The sequence below is a fragment of the Vombatus ursinus genome, unplaced genomic scaffold, assembly GCF_900497805.2.
Source record: "Vombatus ursinus unplaced genomic scaffold, bare-nosed wombat genome assembly UNPS02006779.1, whole genome shotgun sequence".
NCBI lineage: Eukaryota > Metazoa > Chordata > Mammalia > Diprotodontia > Vombatidae > Vombatus > Vombatus ursinus.
In genome coordinates this window covers 6,535,816-6,563,553 of record NW_020946557.1, presented here as the reverse complement: position 1 = coordinate 6,563,553, position 27,738 = coordinate 6,535,816, and the positions used below count along the sequence as shown (strand labels likewise).

At 36.7% G+C, this 27,738-nt stretch overlaps 1 protein-coding gene across 5 annotated transcripts in view; it reads right to left on the bottom strand.

Annotated features, from left to right (window-relative positions):
- Window positions 1–2,899: 2,899 nt before the first annotated feature.
- The window catches only part of DSE (dermatan sulfate epimerase), a 98,408-nt gene continuing 73,569 nt past the window's right edge, over window positions 2,900–27,738 (bottom strand). For all 5 annotated transcript variants that reach the window (XM_027848518.1, XM_027848517.1, XM_027848521.1 and 2 more), the window contains 4 exons: window positions 15,777–16,030; window positions 10,324–10,563; window positions 8,771–8,978; window positions 2,900–6,105 (listed from right to left, as the gene is read on the bottom strand). In XM_027848518.1, the coding sequence (XP_027704319.1) occupies window positions 4,332–6,105; window positions 8,771–8,978; window positions 10,324–10,563; window positions 15,777–16,030 (2,476 nt within the window). In that variant the 3' untranslated portion in view covers window positions 2,900–4,331. The remainder of the gene's footprint in view (window positions 6,106–8,770; window positions 8,979–10,323; window positions 10,564–15,776; window positions 16,031–27,738) is intronic.

Sequence of the window (27,738 nt, the reverse complement as noted above, 5' to 3'; positions counted from 1 at the left end):
GGGTTGTTGAGTTTAACCTCTTCATTTCAGAGATGAAAACACAAGTCTAGAGAAGTGACTGGCATCAAGCCCAAGAGCACCCAAATTTTAAGTGGCAGAGTTGAGGTCACGACCCCAGGTTCATGACTACAGTGTCAATACTCTCTCTTGTGACATGCTGCCTCCCACAGATCACTAATCAAGCCAAACGTATTTACCTTTTAAAGTATTGAAGCAGATATAAAACGTACTACTTTGTTCATTCCTAAATTCGTACATATGAAATAACAAGATAATGACTATATTTAAAGAATAGAAAAGATTTAAAGCCAAAGGGTGAAATGGGAAGGGAAAGGAATGAGTATTTATGTAGCACTACTATATCAGGCACTCTACCAAGCACTTTATAAATATTAGGAGCTTGGTTTAAAACATAGCTTTGCCACTTATTGTTTGTGTGACCTTGGGCAAATAATTTCATTTCTCCTGACCTCAGTTTCCTCATCTGTAAAATGAAGGGATTGGATTAGATGGTCCCTTTTCCTATCATCACAGATAAGGTAGACAGAGATCACAGTCTATGTATGGTTTGTGAACACTTAACAACTGAACAAATGTTGTAAAAATTTTTTTAAATGGCATTTCATATATTTATCAATTTCACTAAAGACATTGTGAATAAGAAAATTCAGTTAAAATATCTATTTGCAAGCCTGAAATTTATTAAAACTTTAAAAGGTGGTCAAATAATTTCTGGAAGAATATTGCACTTACGCTGTTGTTATTATTTTATTTAGTAAAGACAGCATGGCAAAATAGATAGAGTGGCATCCATGGAGTCAGGAAGATTTGGGTCCAAGTCCTGACTCTGACATATGCTAATGACTGCATAAGCCATTTAACTTTCTGTGTCACAGATAACTTTCGAAGAAGACTAAATATTTACCTATCAGTTACTGAACTGCATTGCTGAGTGGAGTTTCACACTGGGAGTCTCCTGCACCAATTAAGTCTCAGATGCAGGGCAGCAAATTACAACTGGGCACTTTTCAGTTATATGAGCAATTACATTATAGGCTATTCCACCCAAGTTCATTAATAGTTACACCGTCAATCTCAAAGGAGTGTGTTTTCACGTGGAGGATGACAGATATTGTCAATCATCATTGGATGATAGGATTCAGGCAAGAGAATTTGTTGCTATCTTAATTCCTGACCTGAAAGACTCTTTATGCTAATAATTCTCAAGTGTTTTATTTTTAAAGGGCTAGGAACCCAAGTACAACCAATCTCTTGAACAATACCTCAAATTTTATCCAATGGACTCAAAATATTTCTTTGATAGTGAACAGCACTGAAACTGATGCCAAAATTGGTCACTCCACTTTTTTAAGGGTCTTTAAGACTACTTGGCTTACTTGCAGATATAAACAGGTCTTTGGTTTTTATGGAATGGGCACTACCAACCTTATAAAACAGGACTCATTATGAAGAAATGTGATTTATATTTCAGCAGTGAAGCAGTTTCACAAGCCACTGAGCTTGAGTTTTACCTTTCTTCTCCAGTGAAAGGAATATCAGGACCATTAGAGGAAATGTCAGCATAAATTTACTTAATTTTAGTAGCACATTTCATCCAAGTTTAAGTAACTGGAAAAATATGTCATATGTAAAGGTGCCCTTGTTATCCAGCATCAGCAAATAGGGAGGCGAGAGGTGGGGAAGAAGGAGGAAAGCAGAGTTTTTAGACTATTTGAATATTCAGTCTTTCTGGTTTGAGTTTGGTTGCACAGTAGCAGGAAAATAATGTTTCCTTTTCTCCCTAATTTCCCTTGGAATATCTCCAACAAACAATTAATCTTTTTAGATGAATGGAGTGAGGAAGCAGGGAGGATGAAGGAATAGCTAATGAAATTAAGTACATTTTGAGTCTTATGTAAAACCAGCCTAAATCCCAGTAAGTATATCTGTTCAAGGCAGACAGAAGCATTGTTCTTTGGGAGACAGTAATCTTGGAAATAAAGTTTCCAAGTAAAAGTAAAACCTGTGGTTATCTTGTGTAGGAATGGCCAAGTTTAGAACTAACAACTTGGAGTAAAAGACCATCCCATCCCAATAGGAAAAAATAAAGCAGATGATATCCATCTTCCCTATGCTTAAAAAACAACAACCCCAAGACCTTCTTATAAACTGTCACTCTTACCAATAAAAAGGAAAACACTGTCATCACTTTAGGCTTATAAATTAATCAACTTATTTTCCTGAAAATCAAGCTGAAAATAATTAGCACGTTTTCCAATGGGAGCCATTCAAATGTGCTTAAGCATAAAAGCTAAAGCTTGGGGAAATTTTTCTTTTCCTAAAAGATTTGGTTTATCTCTAGACTGGCTTGCAAAAATAACAAGCAATTAAGCCTACCTTTCCCCTCAGATAATAGTGCCAATGTTTCATTGCGTCTTTACATTTCACATTACTTTTAATGTTTGACATTACTTATCAACCAGTTGTATTCCTTGAAGTTCATGTATGGGTCAAAGATTACAATTCTGAATATTTGTGTCAAAAGGAAATAGAAAATTTGGTTTGATTCTGCATAGCCATATTAAATGAAATCTTAGTCCTTTAATTACTTCCAGATCCCAATTAGTACCAATATTGGCTCCTGTTAAGTAGTTGAATTATTTGAATTTGCACTATTTATTTCCACTAGGCTGGTCCCAATTGCCACCTTTTACAAAATTATAACTCCAGATAGTGTGACTCTGACCACATTAATCTACTGCTTGGGATTCACCATTTGCACTAATTGGGACCTATCTGTAAATGTAATTGCAGGGAAACACAAGTTTTTGAAGAATGGGGCGAAAAAGTTGGATATCCTACATGATGTTTCTACATAATAAAGACAAAACTATAAAAATTGAGACAATAACCATCTGTTTATTTAGCAAAATAAACTTGAAGGAAAGCATTTCTTCCCTTATTAGAAACATAACCATCATATATAATATTTTGCTTCTCATCTTCTTTGGTGTGGAAATCTACCTCTAAGTCGCACAAATGACCTTTCTAATTATTTATCCTTTTAGCTGGTAGCTTTTTTTTCCCATACAAAGTATAGCAGGATCAAACTTAACTTTCAGTCATAATTAAACCTCCTATCCTGATGGTGAATCAGATAAGAGAATTTATCTCAAACTACACTTAGAAGTTTGGAAAATATTTGTCAGGTAGGTTTGTGTGTGTGTGTGTGTGGGTTTCTGTGTGTATAAGAATGTGTAGATTTATACTGTCAGGAAATTTTTTTTGCTCCCTGGGAGGAAAAATATTCTAAGTTTTTCATAGTACCTTGGCACTTTCTCTTTTGCACATTTGAATGTTAACCCATTTGGGTTAATTTGTATTTACTTATTTGTGTGTATAGTCTTACACATGTATACATACATGCATAAATAGCATATATATGTATGCATATGTATATATGTGTATATACATATACATTTATGTATTGAATCCCCTGTGGAATATGACCTAATTGAAAGCAGAGACTGTTTTGTTTTTCTTTTTGTTCTCCCAGTCACAGTGCCTTACACATCATAAGCACTTACTAATATTGGTTAAAGTGGGTGTGGTGGAAAGAGTATTGGATTCTGAATCAGAAAACCTGAGTTTGAATTCCAGCCCTGCCACTAACTTCCTATGTGACCGTGGACATGTCATTTTCTTCCTCTGGGCCTTGGTTTCCTCATCTGCAAAAAGGAAGGAATTTGGACTATATGGCCTCTTCCAGCTTTAAAGGTATGATCCAATAAAGTGACCTAATTAAAACACTATTGAGACTATCTCTAGGGAAAAGAATTTTGTACTGCAACACATATTGTATTTCAAGATTTAAAAATTCTCTGGTAGTCATGGAACAATGTCTGAGCTGAACATCAAGTTCACAATACAAACCCAATTCTAAAAATCAGTCCTCTCCCTCTTTTTTATGCCATGGTTAAGAAAAGTATGATAATTGCTGAATTTTGAACATTTTGTTTCAGCTAAAAGTAATCATGCTTTGACTATTGTCATTAGCAAAGCAAAATACTTTTCCAGATGCTAGGGGACTATCAAGTGAGTCTTTGTTTTCTGAAAGAAGCCTGCCCTAGCCTTATTGTGTGTGTGTGTGTGTGTGTGTGTGTCTCTCCCCTCTTCCTGAAAAGATCCTTCTCTTTCTCCTGTTCTCAGATTTCCTGGAATGCATTTGAGAAGACTAAAACCACCAAAAAATTAGCACCCTTTTAGGGGTTTTTAAATTTTGCATAGATTCCAGGGATCATAGAATGGCAGGGCAGTTCATAGTAGCATGGCTAGCACTGAGACTGAGAACAGGAAGAGTACAACCACAGTAAGATGCAGCTATCAACCAGAAGGATTGCATAGACACATCTTTGACCATGCAGGCTCTGGGCCCTCTGAAAGTAAGTCAGTTGCATTGCCAGCATGACAAAGAAAATAGCAATGTTCAGGATGAGGAAAAGCCTGGTATAGGAAGCAGATATTAAGGTGGCCCTACTTCGGGCAGTTGTCATCATCTGGGCCTGCCCAAACTGGCCTCTAAATGGTACCCCAATTTTATGTTTCACATAGGAGACATCAGCAAAATCTAAAAGGTCTTTCATTTCTTCATCTTCATCTATAGGCAATTCTTTCTGTGCCAAAATCTGAGCTTTCTGTCGGATCTTTTTCTCATTTACTTCAATCTGTGCAAAAATGTCAGGGACGGCATCAATGAATTTGTAGCGCCTGCCTGTCCTTCGGTTCTTCTTTGCCTTGCCTTGTAGCTGCTGCTTTCTCTGCTGCTGCTGCTGAGAGATTGCAAATATCCTATCAATGGCTTCCTCCGTCTGTCTCTTATCTGAAAATCTCAGCAGGCGCTCAGCAGTCTTTCGAAAGCTAGCTGTGTTACGGACACGGGACAGGATCTGCTTCTCTAGCCGCTGGAAAACTGGCTTGAAATGCTGAAGACTGTGTTCTACAATTCCAGCATAGTCCTTCACCTCAGACACAGGAGAGCTCTTAATGACGGCAGACTGATCAAACAGAATCTTTTGGCGATCTGCAACGACATGTGCAAAGGGTGTTTGTCCAGCGGCCTCACCTGTCCAAAGGTATACTGCATAAGCATGGTCACTAGTGGCAATAAATACATCCAGTTGTTGAGCATCCCCATGGATATTGAAGCTTTGAACATCTACAGAAGGTCCTATGAAAAGGTAGGCTATCCTGGTGATGGGACTACGGAGGTGTGTGGTGACATTCACATAGTTCGTTCCATTGTATGGATATCCTCGGGGGTACGTCACTGAAGCAATTGTTGCTTTCTCGCTATAGCCAGTATCATCCATCCAATACATTTTATACGTACCATCTCGCTGCTTAATGGAAGCCCCATGTACACCATCCACCACAGTCTCCTCAAAAGGAACATCCACATTGTGAAAAAAGCTGGCTGCTGCCTCTAGAGGACTATCCTCTTCCAGGTGGATTTGGTCCACAAGGAGGAGGAGCTGAGGGTGCAAGAGAATTAGGTTCCTCTGGAAATTCTTCAGCCTTAGCTGAGGGTTGTAGGCTCCAACTCCTTCGCCTCGTATAAAAACCACTCCCTCCTTCTCCAGAGCAGCAACCACTCTCCCTTGACAGTGTGCAGCTAAGTCATGTTTGTACTTTGACCACTTTGACGAACAGTCTTCTGTGACCTGACCCTCCCAGGGAGAGAAGCAGCTCTTTGATACGCCTGGGGAAAACATTAGCACATTGTTGAAGAAGGTGTACTTTGGCCCATAGAGAGCCTCTGTGATGAAAGGCACTCCATTGGGAGCAAAGGTAAATGAGTTTTGGTCAGGATGCTCGTGGCCAGCATTAAAATTCCTCCATCCTTTGATCCACTCTTTGTACTTGTTTCTATGGACAATGTCATAGATTGCACGTCCCCCAAGTTTTCCTGACTTGAAGGAAAGGAAAGGTCTATTGATCTCTGCAGGCAGGGCACTTCCGTAAGTCACAACACCCCAGTCCTCAAAATAATGAAGTGTAGGGATTCCATAATCCGGGGGAGGTACAGAACCCAAGCTGGCTTCATACCTATAAAATGAATATTTAAAAAAGATAAGCATCAATTTAAAGTCAAACTGATGACACATCAGAGCACATGCACCAAGTAGAGAATAACATACAAATATAAAATAAGTATGCAATTATTTGAGAGAACAATATACCGATAAAATGTGCCCTTCATTGTCCTGGGCATAGCTCTAGGAACACCACAGTACAGTAAGCCACGACAGTCTTTTGGGGGATACCATAGCAGCTGCCAAACTGATAGAAGCCCAGAATTCTTTGGGGATCCTATAGCAATCCTAAGGCCACACAGGCAGCAAGAGAGTCAAGCAAATCTCAACTTCTTTCTCAGAAACTTGACAGCTGCTACTAACACTAAGCCCAGTCAGAGCTTCTGGGTCTGAGTATATTCCCTAGACCTTTAGTTAGGGGTTTGTAGTTTGGTGGAAATGCTAGAAACTATTAGCACCTGAATTATAAGAAATAATATCACAATGAGGTTCCATCATACTTCTGTCTTGTCTGATTTTTTTTTCTTTCTCAAAGCTCAAAACAAAAGTAGAACTTAGGAAGAAAGTGTGTCGCTAAATGGCCAAAGTACACTATACAAAGATGAAATTTCAGGGACTTATAAGTTTTAGATTTATACTACTTATACTTTTTAGATTTTTTTTTTCAGATTCCACTCCTTAGTCTGAATCTAAAGCCCCAGAGGAAGCAACATGTTAAAGAAGAATGAGCACTGCCTTGCAAATTAGGAGACCTGCACTATGGTCCCAATTCTGCCACTTATTACCTGTGTGACACTGGGCAAATCGCTTCATTTCTCTGGGCTTCCGTTTCCTTTTATATAAAATGAGTGGCCTCCAATGTCTCCTCCAGCCCTAATCTCCTATGATCCATTTAAACTGCATGTAAATAGTTTCAAGTTATTACATGGTTGGGAAAAAAAGCTTCTTAGGATCATAGATTTGGTCTGGAAGGGACTTTCAAGGCCATCTAGTTCCACTCTCTCATTTTACAAATGGAGGACATTGAGGCCTAGGGAACTTAAATGACATGGTTACAGGGAGTAAAGTGCATAGCTAGGATTCAAAACCCAAATCCCTTGACTATAAATTTAGCTTTCTTTCCATTGCACCACATTGCTTTTTATGCGTTCACAAATACTTGCTAACTTCTGCTCAGAGTACCTATGGATGGGCAGGCATGAATGAGGTTCATGTGATTTGTTGCCCCAGGGAAGAAGGGCTGAGACATATCATCAGCTGCTTTTATTTTTCCCTCTAAGATGGAGCAACTTTGGGTGGAGGTGGTTTTATGCTTATTTGATTCTGGACTTGTTTGTTATTTTGGGATTTCTGAGTTTCAAAACAACAAGAGCTCAGTCTTTCCATATAGTTTGTCAAGCATCCAGGACGCTGTGTATGCTGAATCAATGCGAATTCACAGCATCAGCCAAAACTAGCCAAAAATAAAGACTTTCTTCCAGCTTCTTGTATGTTTCTCATGCCCCTGGAATTCACGTGGAGGGAAATGGCTAATAGTTATCATTGATCTATTTCCCCATATTTCCCCATTTCAAATCCTCCTTGATTAGACCTTACAACTTCAGTAAATGGGAGACACTATCAAACAATTTAATGAACTACCTATGAATCTCAAGAATTTTCTTATAATTGCAAATTAACATTGAAAAATGTAAACCAAATAACAGTAGCACTAACCTTTTTATTTTTCTCATTAATGGCTTAATGCATTTGTGAAATTCTGATAAAGTGAAAGAATCAAACCATGAGAAGCTCACTATCCAAATGATGGAAAAGATGTAATGGGTTGATGATTAACCAATCCTTTGTACTTTTTATTCTAAAGTATTGGTTGACAACAATGTACTTGGCAATACATAAAACACATGGTGATGTAATGTTTCCCCTGGAAGCTTAAAAGATTATTTTCTGAAATTAAGACAAATCAATGATGAATGGCTCTTATATCAAAGTAACATTGTTGTATACTTTTTAACCCTAAAAACATGCTTAGAAATAAGTTCTTCAGAGTTACAAAACTCTCATATTCCATTTGTCAAAACATGTTATTGATTGAATTTTGTGATATTATAGCAACAAAAATACCTCCAGCTCAAAGCTTATTTCTTCCCTTTTGTACTCTTATCCAAACTGATATAAATCATAAGAGTATGTTTTGCTCTATGATAACGTGAACTAGGGAAAGATCTCCTCCCCCAGAAGACAGTAAAGCAAACTTGAAAGGGCTTTTAACACAAAAATTAGAACTATTTGAAGATAGGGCACCATATGATATAAATCATGCTGATGCTGCATATGCTGTGAAACATGGAGATATCAGTAAGTTTTAGATTAGTTTTTTAATGTAGCTTGCATATTATATAAAAATATAATTCCAGTGCCTTCTCTCTCTTAGTTATTTTCTATTTTATCTTGCTTATTTCCTATTTATTTATATAGCTTGCTTTGTATATACTTGTTTGCATGCTGTTTCCCCCATTAGACTGTAAGCTCCTTGAAGGCAGGGACTGTTCTTTTGCCTCTTTTGTGTCCCCAGCTTTCAGCAAAGTGCCTGGCATATTGTAGGCACTTAATGTTTATTGATTGACTGATTGATTGCCAAAACCATATCTCTTTGAAGACAATTCAGTGTGTCATACCAGAGAAATTCAGTGTGCAAAGTACACCAGCGCTGCCCTTTGGATGCTGTTCCTGGACCTTCTATTACTCGGTTCTGTCGAATCTGATCTGCCAGCCAATTGCCACTGCCATTACGCATGACAAATTTATCTAGAAACACCAACTGACTTTCTGGCCCATAAAACCAGTTGTAATTTGAGTCTGCAATTGCCACCGTTCTTTGAAAACCTGAAGGAGTGGGGAGGGAAAGATTGAAAGGACAAATCAATAAATATTTTAAAAATTTGTATATAGAAAATAAATATTTCCCACTGCATTTATGTATTTAATTCTCTGGGAGTCACATTAATCTAAAAAAGATTTATGAAATTACCTTTATGAAACATATACACAGGTTCTATTTGTTGACATGGCTACATGAATGCTCTGTAAATATTTTGTTTACAGAAAGCCCAGGAACTTATCTACTTTATTAGAAGTTAAGAAATTAAGGGTTTGGAGTTTTTTTTTTTTAAACTGCTACCAAGTCAATCTACATATCCTTTGGCAAGATGTTAACTGATGATTGTGCTTGTTTGCCATTCTCTAAAGAGTGGATAACTAGCACAGGTGAAGTCAGAAACAGGAAATGTGAATCTACTTCATTTCTCTGTGCTTCACTTCCTCATCTGTAAAATGGGAGTAACAATATCTACCACACAGTATTGTTGTAAGGCTTTAATATGATAATGTATTGAAAAGTGCCTGACAAACTTTGAAGTGCCATGTAAATGTCTATTGTTATTGTCCTGTCACTAAAATTGACCAAAGCAAGGGATTTTGACATGGGTCTTCTTCTGTACCTTGTAATCACCCACTAAAATTATACTGTCACTAAACAGCTTAATTCTCCTAAATGATAAAATGAAACAACTGACTGACAGACTTTCATCAAGCGTTATATTTTTCAAAGATATGATCTTAAAAAACTATCTCCATACAAAAATTGACCAGTCAGCAACCAGAACCTAGAAGGAAGAACTATGCTCACTGATATGTGTTCTTTAGCTTTCTGCCCTGATCCCATGGATCCTACTTCTAAATGCAGTTGGAGTCTTTCCTTTGAATTGCAAATCTAGGCATTTCTAAGAGAAAACAAACCATCAGTATAAGTGCTTGTCTCTCATATATAGATAAAAATTACCTTGGTACAGAAAACCAAGATAGTGTACACACAGAGAAGAGTTTTTCTTGGTTAAATTTCTTTTTTTTTTTTTAAAAACTTGCCTTTTAACCTTTTTTTTAATCTGTGCTTTGAAAGTTCATACCATTATTGCAATTTTGTACTTGTCATAATCCCCCACATCAACTTAAAAACATAATGTGCTTATGTATAAAGTGCATTTATTCTTGAATGTACTGCTTTTGCTGGAGAAGACAAATATTCTGGATAAGTATGTGTCCATAATCCAAGGGCTTCATCCTTCCCCAGTATATGTAAGTAAAGAATATGTGTTTTAATGGAGAAAAAATTGAATCTTTTAGCTAACAGTCATAATCATTCCCAATTCTTTACCTCTTCTGTGAAACTCACCTGGAAGAACTGTTCTGTACATGAATGCAAAGTGTTGCTTAAGCCAAGGGTGACTGAAGTGGTTGATATCAAAATGTCTCTGTACCAGGAACATATACTGAAAGAGGGACCTGGTGGTGTAGCTGCCATAGGCGACTCCTTCATAGAGGGAGCCATCTGTGACTTCTCTGAGTAAGACCATAGACTTCTCCATGATGGCTAAAACTTGTTTGGTCCACAAATAGGCTTCCTGAAGATAACCTAAACCAGAAAAATACATAGCAATGATAATTAGTTAGCAAAGAAAAAAATAACAACAACAGAAAAAACATATTTAAGACATTGAGTGGGGAAAAAATGATTGCTTCTGCTAAATGAGTCAAATGGACTGATCTATGCTATTTGCATGTTGTAAATTTCTTATGCCAACTGAGTCAGGTAACAAGCATTTAAACACTTACTATACGACAGACATTCTGTTTAGCACTAGGGATGCAAAGCAAAGTTCTAACACCATTCCCACAGTACCATAAATATTCCTCACTGTTTTTTGAATTTCTGAGAATTTAAGTAGGATTTTATAATTTATAACAACAAATATTTATGAGGAATAATCGGGAAACTGAAACTTTCTTGAAGATTTCTGTGGTTCTGTCAGTGACAAGCAGAGACCAAACTGCCACTTGTCGGCCATGTTATAGTGAAGATTTCTTTCATTTACGGATTGTATCAGTTGTTTCCTGAAGTCCCTTCTAACTCTTAGAATCTGTGATTCAGTTTGGGGACTTCTTTCACAATCCCTCTGTACCTTAACTGATAGACAACATGAGCTGTTGAAAGCCAACGTGTAGCTAGAATAAGCTCACTGACTGGTGGCCAACCCAGTGAGAAATCTCTCTGAACTTAGGTTGGTTCTTTGTCTATATACGTACACTCTTTTATCAGGCCCATACCTGAGTCAGGACATCACTTGTGATGTCACTGGTCCTCTTCAAAACAACAACAAGAAACAAGAACAACCTGAAGTCTTCCCAGCTTAGCAGAAGTCAGAGCTTGTACTCTGGTGCATAGCCTTCAAGAAACCAAGGTCACCTCTACATCATAATATGACATCCCAGAAAGACTTTAATTGAGAATACTAGTATTTCTACTGATAAAATATGGTCATGAGCAGTATATGGCTTTATGTTTATGAGAGAATAATTATATATTGAGCAATTATTGCACTAAATTTCACTAAATTAGTAACAGCAACTGAAAATACCACCCCCTCTTTTTCTTTTTTACCATATCATACAAAAATCAATCGTATTGTTTGTTTTGTAAGCTTAATGACATAGTCCACTGGCTTTGCCAATGGAAATGGCGAGGTATATAGCTAGTATAATACAGATGCAACATATTAACAACAAAGATCTATGTAGGAGAAATGTTAAAGGATGTCATCAGAGTGATATATAACTGAAAAAGGAGAGAGACTTGTCATATGATGAGAGTAAGGAAATTGATAAGACAGATGGTATGTTCCACAGGCATCCAAACAATGTCAAGAGATCAAGAGGATGTCCCCCAGCATACTGAGTGTGCCTCCTTGTGGAAGATTTATAGGACATAGATAAAAAGATGAGGAAGCATGGAGGAGTTGCAATCTTCCCAGCCAGGGAGAGTATTTCTATCAAAGAAATCCTGGATTCATAGACTAAGGTAGAAAGATATCAAAGTATCAAAGGAAGGACTTCACTATGATAATATAGAACCTAAATTTGGGTTTTTGAAATGGGATTCTACCTGTCTTTTATATGAGCCTTCTGAAATCTGTTGTTCCTAATACCAAGGTGTAGGTCAGGCTATCCCCATCTCTATCACAAGTTTGAGATGAAGTAATCCCTTTCCACTCAAGGTTCAGTTAGATTATTCCCAGCAGATCAACTGGTTCCTGTTTGTTGATCAGAATCAGATCCATGACAGCCATTCCCCCTTGTTGCTTTTTCTACTTTAGTGCAGAATGAAATTACCATTAAAGGCAAGTTCCAATTTAGATAATTTAAATTCCACATCCCCACAATATCATGTCTCTTGGACAGGTTTGGATTTGTGTACCAGTTACTTCATCTATGTCCTCCTTTTCTCTAGGTGCTCCATTGTATATTCTCACTATAATGATATTCTGTCTTTCTCTTGCTCTTCACACAAATGTTTTTTCATCATGCTTTATCCCTTCTTGGATCTTCCCATATGAATGAATATATGTACTTTCTTAACATAAAATGCTACTCTACCCCCTTATCTATTTTATTCATTTTGATTAATGTATATATCTACAGAGGAAAGATAGCATGGAGAAGAGAGTACCTGCCTCAGAGTCAGGAGGAAAGACAGTGGCAGAAAGAAGGTTCAAGTCCCATCTCTGGTACATGTAGGCTGTTTGACTCTGGGTAAACCACATAATTTCTCAGTTCTACTTCCTCTCCCATCCCAACCTCTCCAGAGCATTGGACTGCATAGATAGAGAGGGTTTCCTCCCTGAAAGTTTTTCATACTGATGAAATACCGTCTGGACACACACACACATTCATATTCCAATTACGAATTCTATTAGTCCAACTCTCAGTGATACCTCAGAGATTAATTAGGTTCTCTACTTCCCTTTATTACACATCCTTAGTTCATTTGCATACAAGCAATTTAGGCTATGAGTTTCACTGCTGGATCTCTTCTTGGATACTGTGAACTCAGTACTATTTTTCTTCTTCTATCATACCTACTATATTCTCCTTAATATAGGGATTAGCACGTATATGTGGCTGGTTTGCTTCCTCCTTTTTCAGCGGAGATCTCAATGTGATCAGATTCATAAGACTCCAAGGAAATTGTATTTTTAACCAGCCTTTGTTAGGTGCCCTCTTTGCGTGTTCAAGTCTGCTATACTTATATTTAAACTATGGTCTAGAAATCCAAATTCCTTTCTCAGAAACCATTGTCTCTTCATCTGTTCATTATTTCTGAAAATCTCATGTTTTTTAAAGTTTCTACCTTCAAAAAGATAGCAGTGGTGAAAACTTTACCTTCCTGTTTGGACAATGGTGGTGACAAACAAAATGTCTTACTTATTTTTCTGGGCTCCACATAAGCTACCAACTCTTCTAGTAAAAATTTTCATATATTATGATTTTTAAGATATATTTTCACACATAACAATTTCAAAGATTATAGTTAATTACCTTAGCTTGGTGAGATTTAGAATGTAAGCTTCTTGAGAGTAGCAATTGTTTTATTCTTTGCATTTCTATTCCCAGTACCTAGCACGGTGCCTAGCACAGAGTAGGTGGTTAATAAATGCTTACTTGATTGGGAGGCATTCTATTCCTTGATGAGATTAGGTCGATACCCCCATCTTCCTGATGGAGATTTAGGACATATCCTATACTCCTGAGATTTGGGGAGGCCCTAGTCTCAGAAGCAATCCTTCTATACTCCATTATTTAGGCTGGGTCACTTCTACATTTAGCTAATTTCTTCCAGTTCATATTGATTCTCAATGCCTTTTCTTTTTGGAGGGGGTGATGACTTCTGACCTTGCCCTCAGTTTCTCCTATTGCAGTAGGTACCATATTCAGGAACTACAGTGCTATTCTCGATGTATTAGTATATTGTATGCCTTATGCCCTGAAGAACCTAATAATCTAGTAGGGGAGAGGAAAAAGCACACATAAATCAAAATGTCCAAAAGAGTTATGCTTGACAATTCTCCATATGAACATCTAGAGTTATATCTGCATTACATACTGATGGCAATTCAGCAAACAGTTTGTATTTTGTAAGCAATAACATGGTTAATCCACCAAAACACCAGATGACAGATTTTTTTAAATGATTCAAAAGGCATTTTTTTTTTTTGCTTCTTGGTGAGGCAATAGGGGTTAAGTGACTTGCTCAGGGTCACACAGCTAGTGAGTGTCAAGTGTCTGAGGTTAGATTTAAACTCAGGCTCTCTTAACTCCAAGGCTGCAGCTGCCCCTCAAAAGGCATTTTAAAAATATTAAATCTACCCTTATTTTTTCTATTGAGGAGAAAAATGATGGTCAGACAAGTGAAGTTACTTAGCTAAGGTTGCACAGCTACTTAGTGCCAGAGTGAGGACTAATAATAATAATAAATAAAAGCTAACATTTATACAGTGCTTACTGTGTGTCCTGAGTGCTTTGTAATTATTATCTCATTTGATCTTCACAATAACCCTGGGAGGTAGGTACTACTTTTATCATCTCCATTTTGTAGATGAGGAAACTGAGGCAGGAGTTGTGACTTGCCTAGGATCACATAAGTACCAAGTGTCTGAGATTGGATTTGAACTCAGGTCTTCCTGACTCCAGGGCCAGCTCTCTACACACTGTGCCACCCAGCTGCCCCCTAACCTAGCATTCCATTCCAGTGGTCTTTTTGCTAAATCATGCTGCTCCTCTTATGCTGGGCCTTGAAATTTATTATATTTATCAAGAGACAGGAAATGAAAGAGCAGCTCTTCCTTCCTATTTGTATATTTCCTGAATATTAAAATTAATTTCCATTCCCAGGGCACATACTGTAGATAAGGGACAAAAAGGGAAGGTAGACTGAGATAAAATCCTCAGTATGACTAATATCCATGGGGATATCCAAGATCTTAACAGACTGATTTTTTTTCAAAGTATTCTTTGAATATTTTAACAGTTTCATATGATTGTGACTTCATTATTTTAATAATAATGGATACAAAAAGAGAGTCATTTACCAAACTCCATAATGGATCTCAAGCACTGGATTTGCCCCGAAGGCCTAAGCTTAAATCCTGCCTCAGATACTTACTAGCTGTGTGACCATGGTCAAACCACTTAACTATTCTGGGACTTAGTTTCCTCATCCATAAAAAGAGGTTGGATTCAACGGTCTCTAAGGCCCCTTCCAGTTCTAAATCTATGATCTTCTTGTTGATTCAATGAGCCCTCCCTAGAACAAAGGGGAATGAAAGACTGGCAGTCATGCTCTAAGCTCAGGTTGTATGTCTACAAAGGAAAAATGAAGTGTTATGCTGATAATCATCTACTGAGCCTGAGTAGTCTGGACAGCCGATTCAAATCACTTCTAAATGAACTTTTTAACCCCAGGCAGCTGTCTTCACTGCCAGAATTCGCTGGATAATTGCCAAATCTTCACTTTACTTTTTGTTCTGACTGCGTAGCCTAGGGAAATCACAATAATACCATATTCAATAGATTAAAGTTAGTCTAATTAACAAAAAAAATGAGAAAAATACAACTTTTGAATTAGCTAGTACATGTCCCATGATGACCGCAGGTCATGAGCTTGGTTAGGATCTGAGTCCCAACATGTAGTATAAAGAATACAGCAAGCAGAATCGTTCCTACTCAGGAAATGGCAAATAGGATGGATCCAGGCATCATAAATCTATTCCCTTATTTGAATTCACCACACACCTTGATTCATCAGAACCAGGCTTCCTGTCAACAGGGCCATACAATTGGTAGGCTGGTGATTGTGCAGGTATTGAAACCCCCATCCTCGGCGGTACGATGTTTCATACATATATCCTGAGGCATTGGCAATCACTTCAAGAAACCTCTCCTGTTGGGTCTTGCTCAGGTAGTTGAACAGGAAGTCATAGGCAGTGGCAAAACCAACCAGAGAGTGAGCAAGGGGGACTTCATCCCAAGGAGCATCTTTCACTAGCCTGCAAAAGAGAAAGCAGTGTAATTGTAAATGGCCTAATTCACAAAAGATTTCATCACACTTCTGGGATATAAAGTTATAGAACTCATGAATCTAAAGCAATATTTTATGTAAACGTTTAGGAACATGCAGCCAAATGATACTTCTTTTAAAAAATGTGTTTTTATCTAATATCTGATGTGATTATAGTGAACACTTTCAGCCCTTGGACTTATGGAAGTAAAAAGGCTTCAGACATGTTTGTTTTTTTTTTAGTGAATTAGTTTCTGGTGTGTGTGTGTGTGTGTGTGTGTGTGTGTGTGTAAAGAACAGAACATACAGATGTTACTCAAAATTTCCCCTATAATTTACATTCCGTGGGTTTTCACTCTTTGAGAGCTGTCTTTTAGAAATGAAAAATTATTGAGTTTACTCAGATGGATTCTTTGTTGGATCATCCTATATGTGTCAAAGTTAAATGTGATTTAATATTTAGCATTTGAAAACGATGTATAAAGTGTTTACTATATGCCAGGCACTGTGCTAAGGGTCAGGAATCAAAGACTAAAGTGGAACAGTCTCTGTCTTCAAAGAGCTTATATTTTATTGGAGGGTGGGGGACATAATATATACATAGAAATTTAATATAACAATGTATGCAAAGTAATTTTTGCAGAGGTCATTAGAAAGTGGGGAAATCACAATGGATTCTTATAGAAGGTAGCCTTCAAGTTTAGCTTTGAAGGAAGCTAAGTTTGCCAAGAGGAAGAGGTGAGAAGGTCTTTCTAGACATGGGGTCAGACAAGCCATGCAAAAGCTGGGAGATGAATACTGAATGTCACGTGTGAGGAACTGTAAGGCCTTACCATCTCCCTAGCCAGACTGAGACACAGTCAATGTGAGGATTTGTTACAAAGGGTTTTTTCCTCCTCAGTTGAGGTAGGGGTGGGGATGGGAGGAGGGATTCTGTAGCAAGAGGGAAATGTGATAAAGCTGCCAAAAGAAAAAAAAATAGAAAAAGAAAAGAAAGAAAAGAGGGCCATTGAAACATGTTTTTGAAATGAAAAGAGAACGAAGGTTAGAAAGAAGTTATAAGCAGACGGTTTTGAAAGTTACATGTTGAATTTATCATGTACTTAAAAAGAAAAGTGCCTGTATTAAATGGAGATATAGAATTTCAAGTACAATCCTCTCTTTATATGGAAGGATACATTCCACTATGTATATGAAAATTCTCATTTTGGTTCGTGTTTGTTAAGTTCAGAATTTTTTTTTTCTTTCAGTGACTGGGTGGGGGACTTTGCCTTATTCTATGCCCTCTAGGCCTTACCTTCTGTTTGACCATTGAACTCCCAGAGGTGTTACCATATTATCTGTTATCAGTATACCTTAAAGATCATTAGGCCTTTTCATCCACTCTGCAACAGAACTTTCTTTTTTGTGCTGTTTTTCCAAATTAGGATGTGAACTCCTTGGGAGCAGGGACTATCTCAATTTTTTACCAGTATCCCCAGTACTTAACACATAGTATGAAATTAAATGGTTTTTTTTTTTCATTCATTCATTTAAGCAGGCCAGTTTGGCCAAAATACAGCATATGGAGAGCAATATTCAGTAAGTCTGAGAATTTCAAGTCCCTAATCTACCATTATGGCTAGATAGATACCACTTATTAATTTTCAAGAACAGTGACCAAGATGAGAGCAATGACTTTCTGTTGTCAGTGACCTACCAATTCTGATTAAGCTGTATTTAGTACCATGATCAGTGTTACTGGTTAATAGCTGAAAGGCTAGTAAGTTAATTAATTCAGAGCCACAATTTCTGTAATCACTTTCTTTTACATAAATAGTTGTAAGCAACAAAGATCTTCAAAACTCGTTCAGAAACATTTTTAAAAGTTACCTTTCTGTGAAAATTTTGAGTTCCTAGAAATTGTATTTAACTTGGACCTCTAACTTTTCCTTTTTTCTTCCCACAAGCACTTGAAGGATGCTTACTATATGCATAGCACCCTCTGAGGTGCTATGCATAGCACCATCTAGGCCCGAGAATAAATTACAAGTGGACATACAAGAGATTCTCCTCACTCTCTGTATGGGGTGGCTAGAGCACAGAACTTTAACTCAGGAATTTCCCATATGTTTATTCATATTGTCAATAGCTGGTTAGCACATCTGTGGTACCTTGGGGCTAATAAGGCTAAGGTTTTTGAGTGGAATTACCACATACACCAATAAGTTTCACTGTGTTTCTGTGGTCACAGTTGAACCAACCAACCTTACTTAGCTGTTTTTTCAGTGTTTGCCATTAGTCATAAGAGGCATAAGAGAATGATGCATTAATTCCAGCCTTTTGGAAAGAAACACTTTGGAGCACACGCCTTACCATCAGTGTATAAGTGGCACCATCTTCAAAGCATCTCAGCATTTAAGAGCACAGTTAGAATTCGTCTGGCCCTGAGGTTCTTAACCTGGGGTCCATGAATTTGCTTTTGAAAATATTGTGATAATTATGTTCCAATAATTGGTTTCCTTTGAAATTCCATGTATTTTATTCTATGCATTAAGAACATTATTATGAGGAAGGAGTCCATAGGTTTCACTAGTTCACCAAAGGGGTCCATGACACAAAAAAGATTAGGAAAACCTTGATACCATATAGTGAGGTTCAAAATGATAAAGTGATTTGTCTAAGCTCCTTGATGATAGAGGTAGTCTTATTTTTATTTTTCTATCCTCAATGCCTAGCACAGTGTCTGGTACATAGTAAGGGCTTAATAAATGTTTGTTGAATTTAATTGAGTCAAGACTAGAAACCAGGACATCTGATTCCCTATACAGTTAACTTTGCACTATACTGTGCTGCATTATATATAGATATATGTATATATAGATAGATATACATACACCCACCCAATGTCCACATTGCTTCCAAGCCTCCACTAACAACAAAAACTTTTTGCAATACTATAAATTGACAACATAACAGAAAAATCTGGACAATTCCACTGTTGTACTGGGATCTCACCTGTCAGTGTTACCAATTACAATCAGTATAATTATAGGTTCTCAATTCATAATAAGTTTTTTAAAACTACCTATGAGCTCTCTGCAAACAACATCATATACACCTTCAAACTGAAAGTCAGTACATAAAAGACTGAAGATAAAACTGTTATGTTGTCAAGACTTTGTTGTTTAGCCATTCAATCGTGTCTGACTAGACATTGGCAAAGATGCTGGAGTAGTTTACCCCATAATGTGTCCCCATTTTACATATGAGGAACTGAGGCAAATAGGGATTATGTGACTTGCCCAAAGTCACACAGCTGGTAAGTGAGGCTATATTTGAACTCAGATCTCCCTGACTCCAAGCCTGGTGCTCTATCCACTGCACCATCTCACTGCCCCCAGCTGTCAAGATACCAAGGCAATAATTTTGCTCCTTGCTCATTCAGAGCATCACAGGATTGAGGATTGGAAAGATTCTTTAAAATCATGTAGTTCAACCCCCTTATATTACAGAAGAGGAAATTCAGGCCAAGTAAGTTAAGTGACTTCCTCACGGCCATACATGTGTGGTGAAACAGCGGAAGAGGTGACAGGCAGATTTGGAACCAGAGGACCTGAGTTTTAAAGCTCACTTCTGCCTCTATCATCTTTGGCAAGTCACTTAAGCTCTCTGGGTCTCAGTTTCCCCATCTATAAAATGAAGGGCTTGCACTAGAAGACATTTAAGATCCTTTATAGCTCTAAATGTATGAACCCAAGTTGCAGAGACGAAATTTGAACCTATGTCTTCTGATCTTAAGTTCTTTGTGAGCTGATGGTGGAAACCACAGGCTATATTCCCACCTATCTCACAAAACGCTTTAAAAGAATGAATTTAAAGTGGAAGATGAAATACAAGACTTAAGATACAGTAAAAAGTTTGGTTTTCTTCAGATAATATTAGGTATAAAATTAATATGGTAGATAAAATTATTCAAGTTCTGAAATGTAAGGTCTAATAGCAGTTGTTTCTATGACCAAATGAAAGGTATACAGATGTATCAAACATGAGGCCTGGTAGCAATCTCCTGAATGAGGCCTAAACTGAATTAAAATATAATTGGGAAGTACTTAACAAAATGAGCAAAAATATAATATAATGTAGTTAATATTAGTGTTTTCTAAGTCAATATGTGGCCCACAATATCTAACAAAATAAATAAAAATATCATAGAATGGAGACATGTTAATATGTGGTTTTCTAAGTCAATATGCAGGTCAATATGTGATTTTCTAAGTCAACATGCAGGCCACTTGATTTAGTGGTTCCATTTTCTTTTTTTTTTAATTTTACCTTTTTTTAATTTTAATTTTTTACTAATTTATTTTGATTTATCAATAATCACCTCCATATACTTTTAAGTTTAAAATTTTTCTCCCCCTTTCTCCCCACCACCCTCCCCAAGACAGCGCACAATCTGATATAGGCTATACATTTACAATCATATTAAACATATTTTCACATTAGTGATGTTGTAAGTAAAAATTAAAATCAATAGGAAGAACCATCGGAAAAAGGAAACAAAACTCAACAGAAGAGAAAAAATATCAATTCGACTTCCATAGTTCTTTCTTTGGATGTGGATACCATTTTCCATCACAAGGCTTTGGAGATGTCTTAGATCCTTGTATTGCCAGGAAGGGTTAAGTTTATCAATATTAGTCATCACACAACGTGGTTGTTATTGTGTACAACGTTCTCTTGGTTCTGCTCACTTCACTCAACATCAGACCATACAAGTCTTTCCAGGTTTTTCTGAAGGCAGCCTGTTCATCATTTCTTATAGCACAATAGTATTCCATCACATTCATATACCACAACTTGCTCAGCCATTCCCCAATTGATGGGCATCCTCTCAATTTCCAATTCTTTGCCACCACAAAAAGAGCTGCTATGAATATTTTTGTACATGTGGGTCCTTTTCCTGTTTGTGTGATCTCTTTGGGATATAGCCCTAGAAGTGCTATTGCTGGGTCAAAGAGTATGCACATTTTTACAGCCCTTTGGGCATAGTTCCAAATTGCTCTACAAAATGGTTGGATCATTTCACAACTCCACCAACAATGCATTAGTGTTCCAATTTTCCCACATCTTCTCCAACATTCATCATTTTCCTGTTTTGTCATGTTGGTCATTCTGATAGGTGTGATGTGGTACCTCAGAGTTGTTTTGATTTGCATTTCTCTAATCAATAGTGATTTAGAGCATTTTTTTCATATGACTATAGATGGATTTAATTTCTTCATCTGAGAACTTGTCTGTTCATATCCTTTGACCATTTATCAAATGGGGAATGGCTTGTATTCTTATAAATTTGACTTAATTCTCTATATATTTTAGAAATGAGGCCCTTATCAGAGAGACTGGTTGTAAAAATTCTTTCCCAATTTCCTACCTTCCTTCTAATCTTAGTTGCATTGGCTTTGTTTGTGCAAAAACTTTTCAATTTAATGTAATCAAAATCATCTATTTTGCTTTTCGTAATGTTCTCTATCTCCTGCTTGGTCATGAATTCTTCTGTTCTCCACAGATCAGACAGGTAAACTCTTCCTTGCTCTCCCAGTTTGCTTATAGTATCATCCTTTATATCTAAATCATGTACCTATTTTGACTTTATTTTTGTATGTGATGTGAGACTTTGGTCTATGCCTAGTGTCTGCCATACTCTTTTCCAGTTTTCCCAGCAGTTTTTTTCAAAGAGTGGGTTCTTATCTTAGAAGCTGGGGTCTTTGGGTTTATCAAATAATAGATTACTATAGTCATTGACTACCATGTCTTGCATATTTAGCCTATTCCAGTGATCCACCACCCTATTTCTTAGCCAGTACCAAGCAGTTTTGATGATCTGGAATGGCTAGGCTACCTTTCCCTGCATTTCTTTTCATTAGTTCTCTTGATATTCTGGACCTTTCGTTCTTCCAAATGAATCTTTTTACTATTTTTTCTAACTCTATAAAATATTTTTTTGGTAGTTTGATTGGTATGGTACTGAATAAGTAAACTAGCTTAGGTAGAATTGTCATTTTCATTACATTAGCTAGGCCTACCCATGAACAACTGATGTTTTTCCAATTATTTAGATATGACTTTATTTACGTGAAAAGTGTTTTGTAATTGTGTTCATAGAGTTCCTGGGTTTGTTTTGGGAGGTAGACTCCTAAATATTTTATAATGTCTACAGTAAGTTTAAATGGAATTTTTCTTTCTATCTCTTGCTGTTGGGCTTTGTTGGTAATATATAGAAATGCCAATGATTTATGTGGGTTTATTTTATAGCCTGCAACTTTGCTAAAGTTGTTTATTATTTCAAGTAGTTTTTTACTTGATTCTCTGGGATTCTCTAAGTATAACATCATGTCATCTGCAAAGAGTGATAGCTTTGTTTCTTCTTTGCCCATTCTAATACCTTCAATGTCTTTTTCTTCTCTTATTGCTAAAGCTAACGTTTCCAGTACAATATTGAATGACAGTAGTGATAATGGACATCCTTGTTTCACCCCCGATCTTATTGGAAATGCTTCTAGCTTGTCCCCATTACATATTATGCTTGCTGAAGGTTTTAGATAGATGCTATTTATTATTTTAAGGAAGACTCCATTTATAACTATGCTCTCTAGTGTTTTTAATAGGAATGGGTGTTGCATTTTGTCAAAAGCTTTTTCTGCATCTATTGAGATGATCATGTGGTTTCTGTTAGTTTTGGTATTGATATGATGAATTATGCTGATAGTTTTCCTTATATTGAACCAGCCCTGCATTCCTGGTATAAATCCTACCTGGTCATAGAGTATTATTCTTGTGATAAGTTTCTGTAATCTATTTGCTAATATTTTGTTTAAAATTTTTGCATCTATATTCATTAGAGAAATTGGTCTATAATTTTCTTTCTCTGTTTCGAATCTTCCTGGTTTAGGTATCAGTACCATATTTGTATCATAAAAAGAATTTGGTAAGATTCCTTCTTCACCTATTTTACCAAATAGTCTATATAGTATTGGAATTAACTGTTTTTTAAATGTTTGATAGAATTTGCATGTAAATCCATCTGGCCTTGGAGATTTTTTCCTAGTGAGTTCATCAATGGCTTGTTCAATTTCTTTTTCTGAGATGGGGTTATTTAAGTATTTTACTTCCTCTTCTGTTAATCTGGGCAATTTATATTTTTGTAAATAAGTATCCATTTCACTAAGATTGTCAAATTTGTTGGCATATAGCTGGACAAAATAGTGGTCCCATTTTCAATTTGAGTTTGACACCACTGGTGCAGTAGAAGAAGAGCTGAATTTGTAGGTAGGAAGATCTGGGTTTAAGTCCCACTTTTAACATATATTGACTATGTGACCTTGAATAAATCACTTAGTCTCTCAAAGCAACTCTCTAAAGTTCAAAGATGCAAAGAAGGGGCCAATCTGAATTGGTGGAGGATTTTCCACACCAGTGAATTTCCTATGCGAGTGATATCATAGATTGGTCCCTACCTTTCCACGACTATAAAATTTAAATTAAGTCTACTTTGTGTGAAAGAAAATTGAGAAATAACAAATAAACCACAACAATAAAGTCCTCTAAGGTTCAATAAATACAGAAATTTGGGTCCAAATTACTTTTTGCTACTGTTAAAAGCTCCTGTCAATCCTATTTTGTTACCAGTTTATTTAAATGAATAGAACATCCCCATCATGATCAAGGAGAGAAAACTTTTAATATTGTAGGCAAAGAAAGGAGAAGACTTCCTTGGCTGAAAACTGGCACCATTGTTTGTAAGATGTAAATCCACTATCTGATGTTGATACTCTCCTTGGCAATTTCATTGGTGCCAATTTATACCAGGAGTGATTAAACTGTGCTTTTTTAAAAGAAAAGTATTCATTATTTTTAGCCAACATAAAAAGCCTGTAGAAGGCTAATCAGACATGAAAGGACTAATTAATGATATAATCACAAAGTTTTTCTGTAGGTTAAGTTTACAAATGCATATGCTTTAATTAATGCAATTCCTTAAGTAATTAATAAGCACTTATAGTGTGCCAGACATTGTGCTAAGTGCTGGAGAGACAAAGAGAAAAATAGAGTATTTCATATCCACAAGGAACTTTCAAGGATTTTTCTTAACTTTGACAGATAGCAAGCCTTGAGTTAAATGGGTTGAGGGGGTGGGAGAGGAAAGGGGAATATGCATACTCAAAAATAATAATAAAAATAAAATGTGCTATTACAGAAGAAAATGAAAGTCATTCAAAACTGAAGGGAAATAAGCCAATTACAATTATTTATAAAAATGTAAATTACTTAAAGACAAACATATCTGAAAGATCAATGAATCAGTATGTTCTTGAAAGACAAAGTCCATAAATTTCAACTTTCATTTAGCATCTACTATGTACACAGAACTGGAACTCAGGAAGGTAGAAAGTTTATATAGATCAAAGTCCTTGCCTCTATAGGGCTTTCTGTCTAGAAGTAAGATAGCTATGATGCAAAATGTTAAGTGGTAAATTCATAATAGTGGTATAAATGAAATGCTATGTGAGGTCCAAGGGCAGTCAGGTGGTAACAGTGGATAGTGTGCAGGGCCTGGAGACAAAAAGACTCATCTTCTTGAGTTCGATCTGGTCTCAGACCTGTATTAGCTGTGTGACCTGGGCAAGTCACTTAACCCTTTTCACCTCAGTTTCCTCATCTGTAAAATGAGCTGCAGAAGGAAATGGCAGACCACTCCAGTATCTTTGCCAAGAAAACCCCAAATGGGGTCACAAAGAGTCACACACAACTGAAGCAACTAAACAACAAAATGTGAGGTCCAAAGGGAAGGTAGCATTTGAGGTAGACTTTATAAAAGAAAGATAGGAAAAAACCTTCCAGGTGTAGGGCACAGCATTATTTAAAGCAGAGATGGGTGAGTACAATGTGTGTCCAGAGATCAAAAGCCCTTGGTTGGACAACGTTACCTGAGGGAAGGTTTGTAGACCCAAGAACAGAATATGTGGTGGTAGATGCTTCTAAGTTAAACATGGCATTACCATGGTTAAAATATGCTACAATGGAGAAGTTTTGTCTGCTTTTCACCATACAAGGAACCTCTCATCCTATCACTACATTCCCGTGGTCTTGGCTTAGAGTCAACTCCTGTAAGGGGAAGCATTTGCACCATTGCCCAACCTTCTTACCCTTGCCTTATCTCAGGATTTTTGCAGTCCTTGCCAAATGAACAAGGCAGCTGATTTCTACAGATCAAATCAATTTGTTATCTACTGCTATATCTACTTAAAAGCTGCAACTGCTATTATAGCAGTTAGAAAGAGGTTAGAAAGTTTGGTTGAAAGTGATACTTCCGAGCTTTTATTGACCTGGTTAAGCATCAATATTTGGTGGAAAAAAAAAAGATTCCTTAGACAGCAGAATCTCTAATGGTACGACAGAAAGAATGCTGTATTCACGGTCACAAAACCACAAGTTCAAATTTCAGCTCTACTTACTCAATGATTTCTCTAGGCCACAGTTCCCTCATCTATAAAAATAAGAGGATTGAGCTAGATGGCCTCTGAGATCCTTTTTAGTTCTACATTAATGCTCCTAGAATCCTACATTAGGTCTTAACTTACACTGAGATCCAAGAGATAGAAAAATGCCCAAAGTCTATGGAATGGTATCCATGAAAAGAAGAGAACAGTGTAGAGTTCCCTGCTCTACCAAAGACTTAACAATGAACAAAGCCGACAGTTTTTCTTTTAAAAAGCATGCTTTGTGCCATGATTTACACCTTACACAGGGTGTTCCATTCATGAACCGTACCGTCTAACCAAATTGGTTTATTCATCATCACTCAAGCACACTGTCTGTATTTATGCTTCTATACCTTTGATCATGACATTCTATTTGCCTGCAAAGCACTAACCACCCCACTTCCACCTCCACCTACTGAAATCCTACCCATGCTTCAAAGTCTATTGCAAATGTTATCTCCCCCATGAAGACTTCATTGATTATCCCACTGTGAAATCCTAGGATGCTGGGATAATAGATTTTGAGCTGGAAGGAGCTTTAGAAATCATTGAGTCCAACCACTTCATTTCACAGATAAGAAATTGAGGCTCAGATCATATAGCTAGTAAGTGGAAACAGTCAAGATTTGAACCCAGATCCTCCAGCTTCATATCTAGTACTTTTTTTTATTATACTATTTTATAAGCTCCTATTGTACCTGTTTTATGTCCTTCAAACAAAAATCATAATTATAACATTTAAATAGTGTTTTAGGGCTTGAAAAGTACTTTAAAATATTATCTCATTTTATCCTCACAATAATCCTGGGAAATAGGTGCTATTATTATTCCCATTTTACAGATGATGAAACTGAAGCAGATAAAGGTTAAATGACTTGCTTGGGGTCACATAGCCAGTAAGTGTCTTGAGGCTGGATTTGAACTCGGGCTGGATTGACTGGAAGTCCAGCATTCTATCTACTACGCTACATAGAACATATTACAAAATTAGAATTAGCTAATAGCCAGAAAGCGAAAATTTATTTCATGGGGTTTTCATTGGTGTATTTCCAAAGTTTCTAAATCCAAAACCTATTTTGACATCACTATCTGTTATCTTAGATAGGAAGCATATTTTCATACATTAGCAATGTAGTTGGCTGACTTTTCAAAATAGAGCGTATATTTGCCAGTTGTCTACAAAATGGAGGAAGGGTATTGCTCAGTCTATGCAATTGGTTTCAATATTCCTTTCTATTTTAGCATTTAGTTACAGTACTACATATAGCACATTCAGTAATTACTCATTTCCTTCCAAACAAATACAAACTAAAATTTACTATTCCAGAAAAATATCAGATGAAATTTAAACACTGTGAGTAATAATTATTGATGGGAAGCTAGGTTCCTGAGTTCAAATCTGGCTTCAGATGCTACTGTGTGACCCTGAGCATCACTTAACCCCATTTGCCTCAGTTTCCTCATCTGTAAAATGAACTGGAGAAGGAAATAGCAAACTACTCCAGCATCTATCACTGCCTGCTTTATGTCCCTGCTTTTGACTTTAAATGATTATGACTAAGGCTATCCAAGGGTGGTCTCCTAGAAGATTAACAGTATGGCAGAATGAGGCCTCAACTTGTTTTATGATTTGTTCAAGCATAAATATATAAAAATATATAAAAGGCCATCTTTCACACATGGTGAGCTTATTTTCACTGAATTACTGTACTAAATGGATCAGGGCTTTGCTATTTCTCCTTATTTTATAGATGTGAAGATGGGTTAAATGCCCCAACTAAAGGACTTTGTGATAAAACTACTTCTTAGGAAAAGGACCATACCAAGTAAACTCAGAACACTGTTACACAAGAGCAGTAGACTCAGCAAATGCATTTTACTTCTCAGACTACCAAAGCGGACTAGAAGTGAAAAAAAAATTAAGATAGAAAAAACTAAAAAAGGATAAACCATGACATCAACCAACTGTTCGTCGTACAACAAATGATGTCACACAATTGAGCAACGGGTGATAGAAGAGCCAGAAACCTACATTCAACACACAGCAAATCCAGGAGGAGAGGTAATAATTAAAACCATCATGGAGGTGGTTAGTCTGAGGTTTAGTAAGTTCATGACAGTTAATGATAGCAGAAAAAGGCAAAGCAATAAAAAATGTCAAGCCAACCAAACT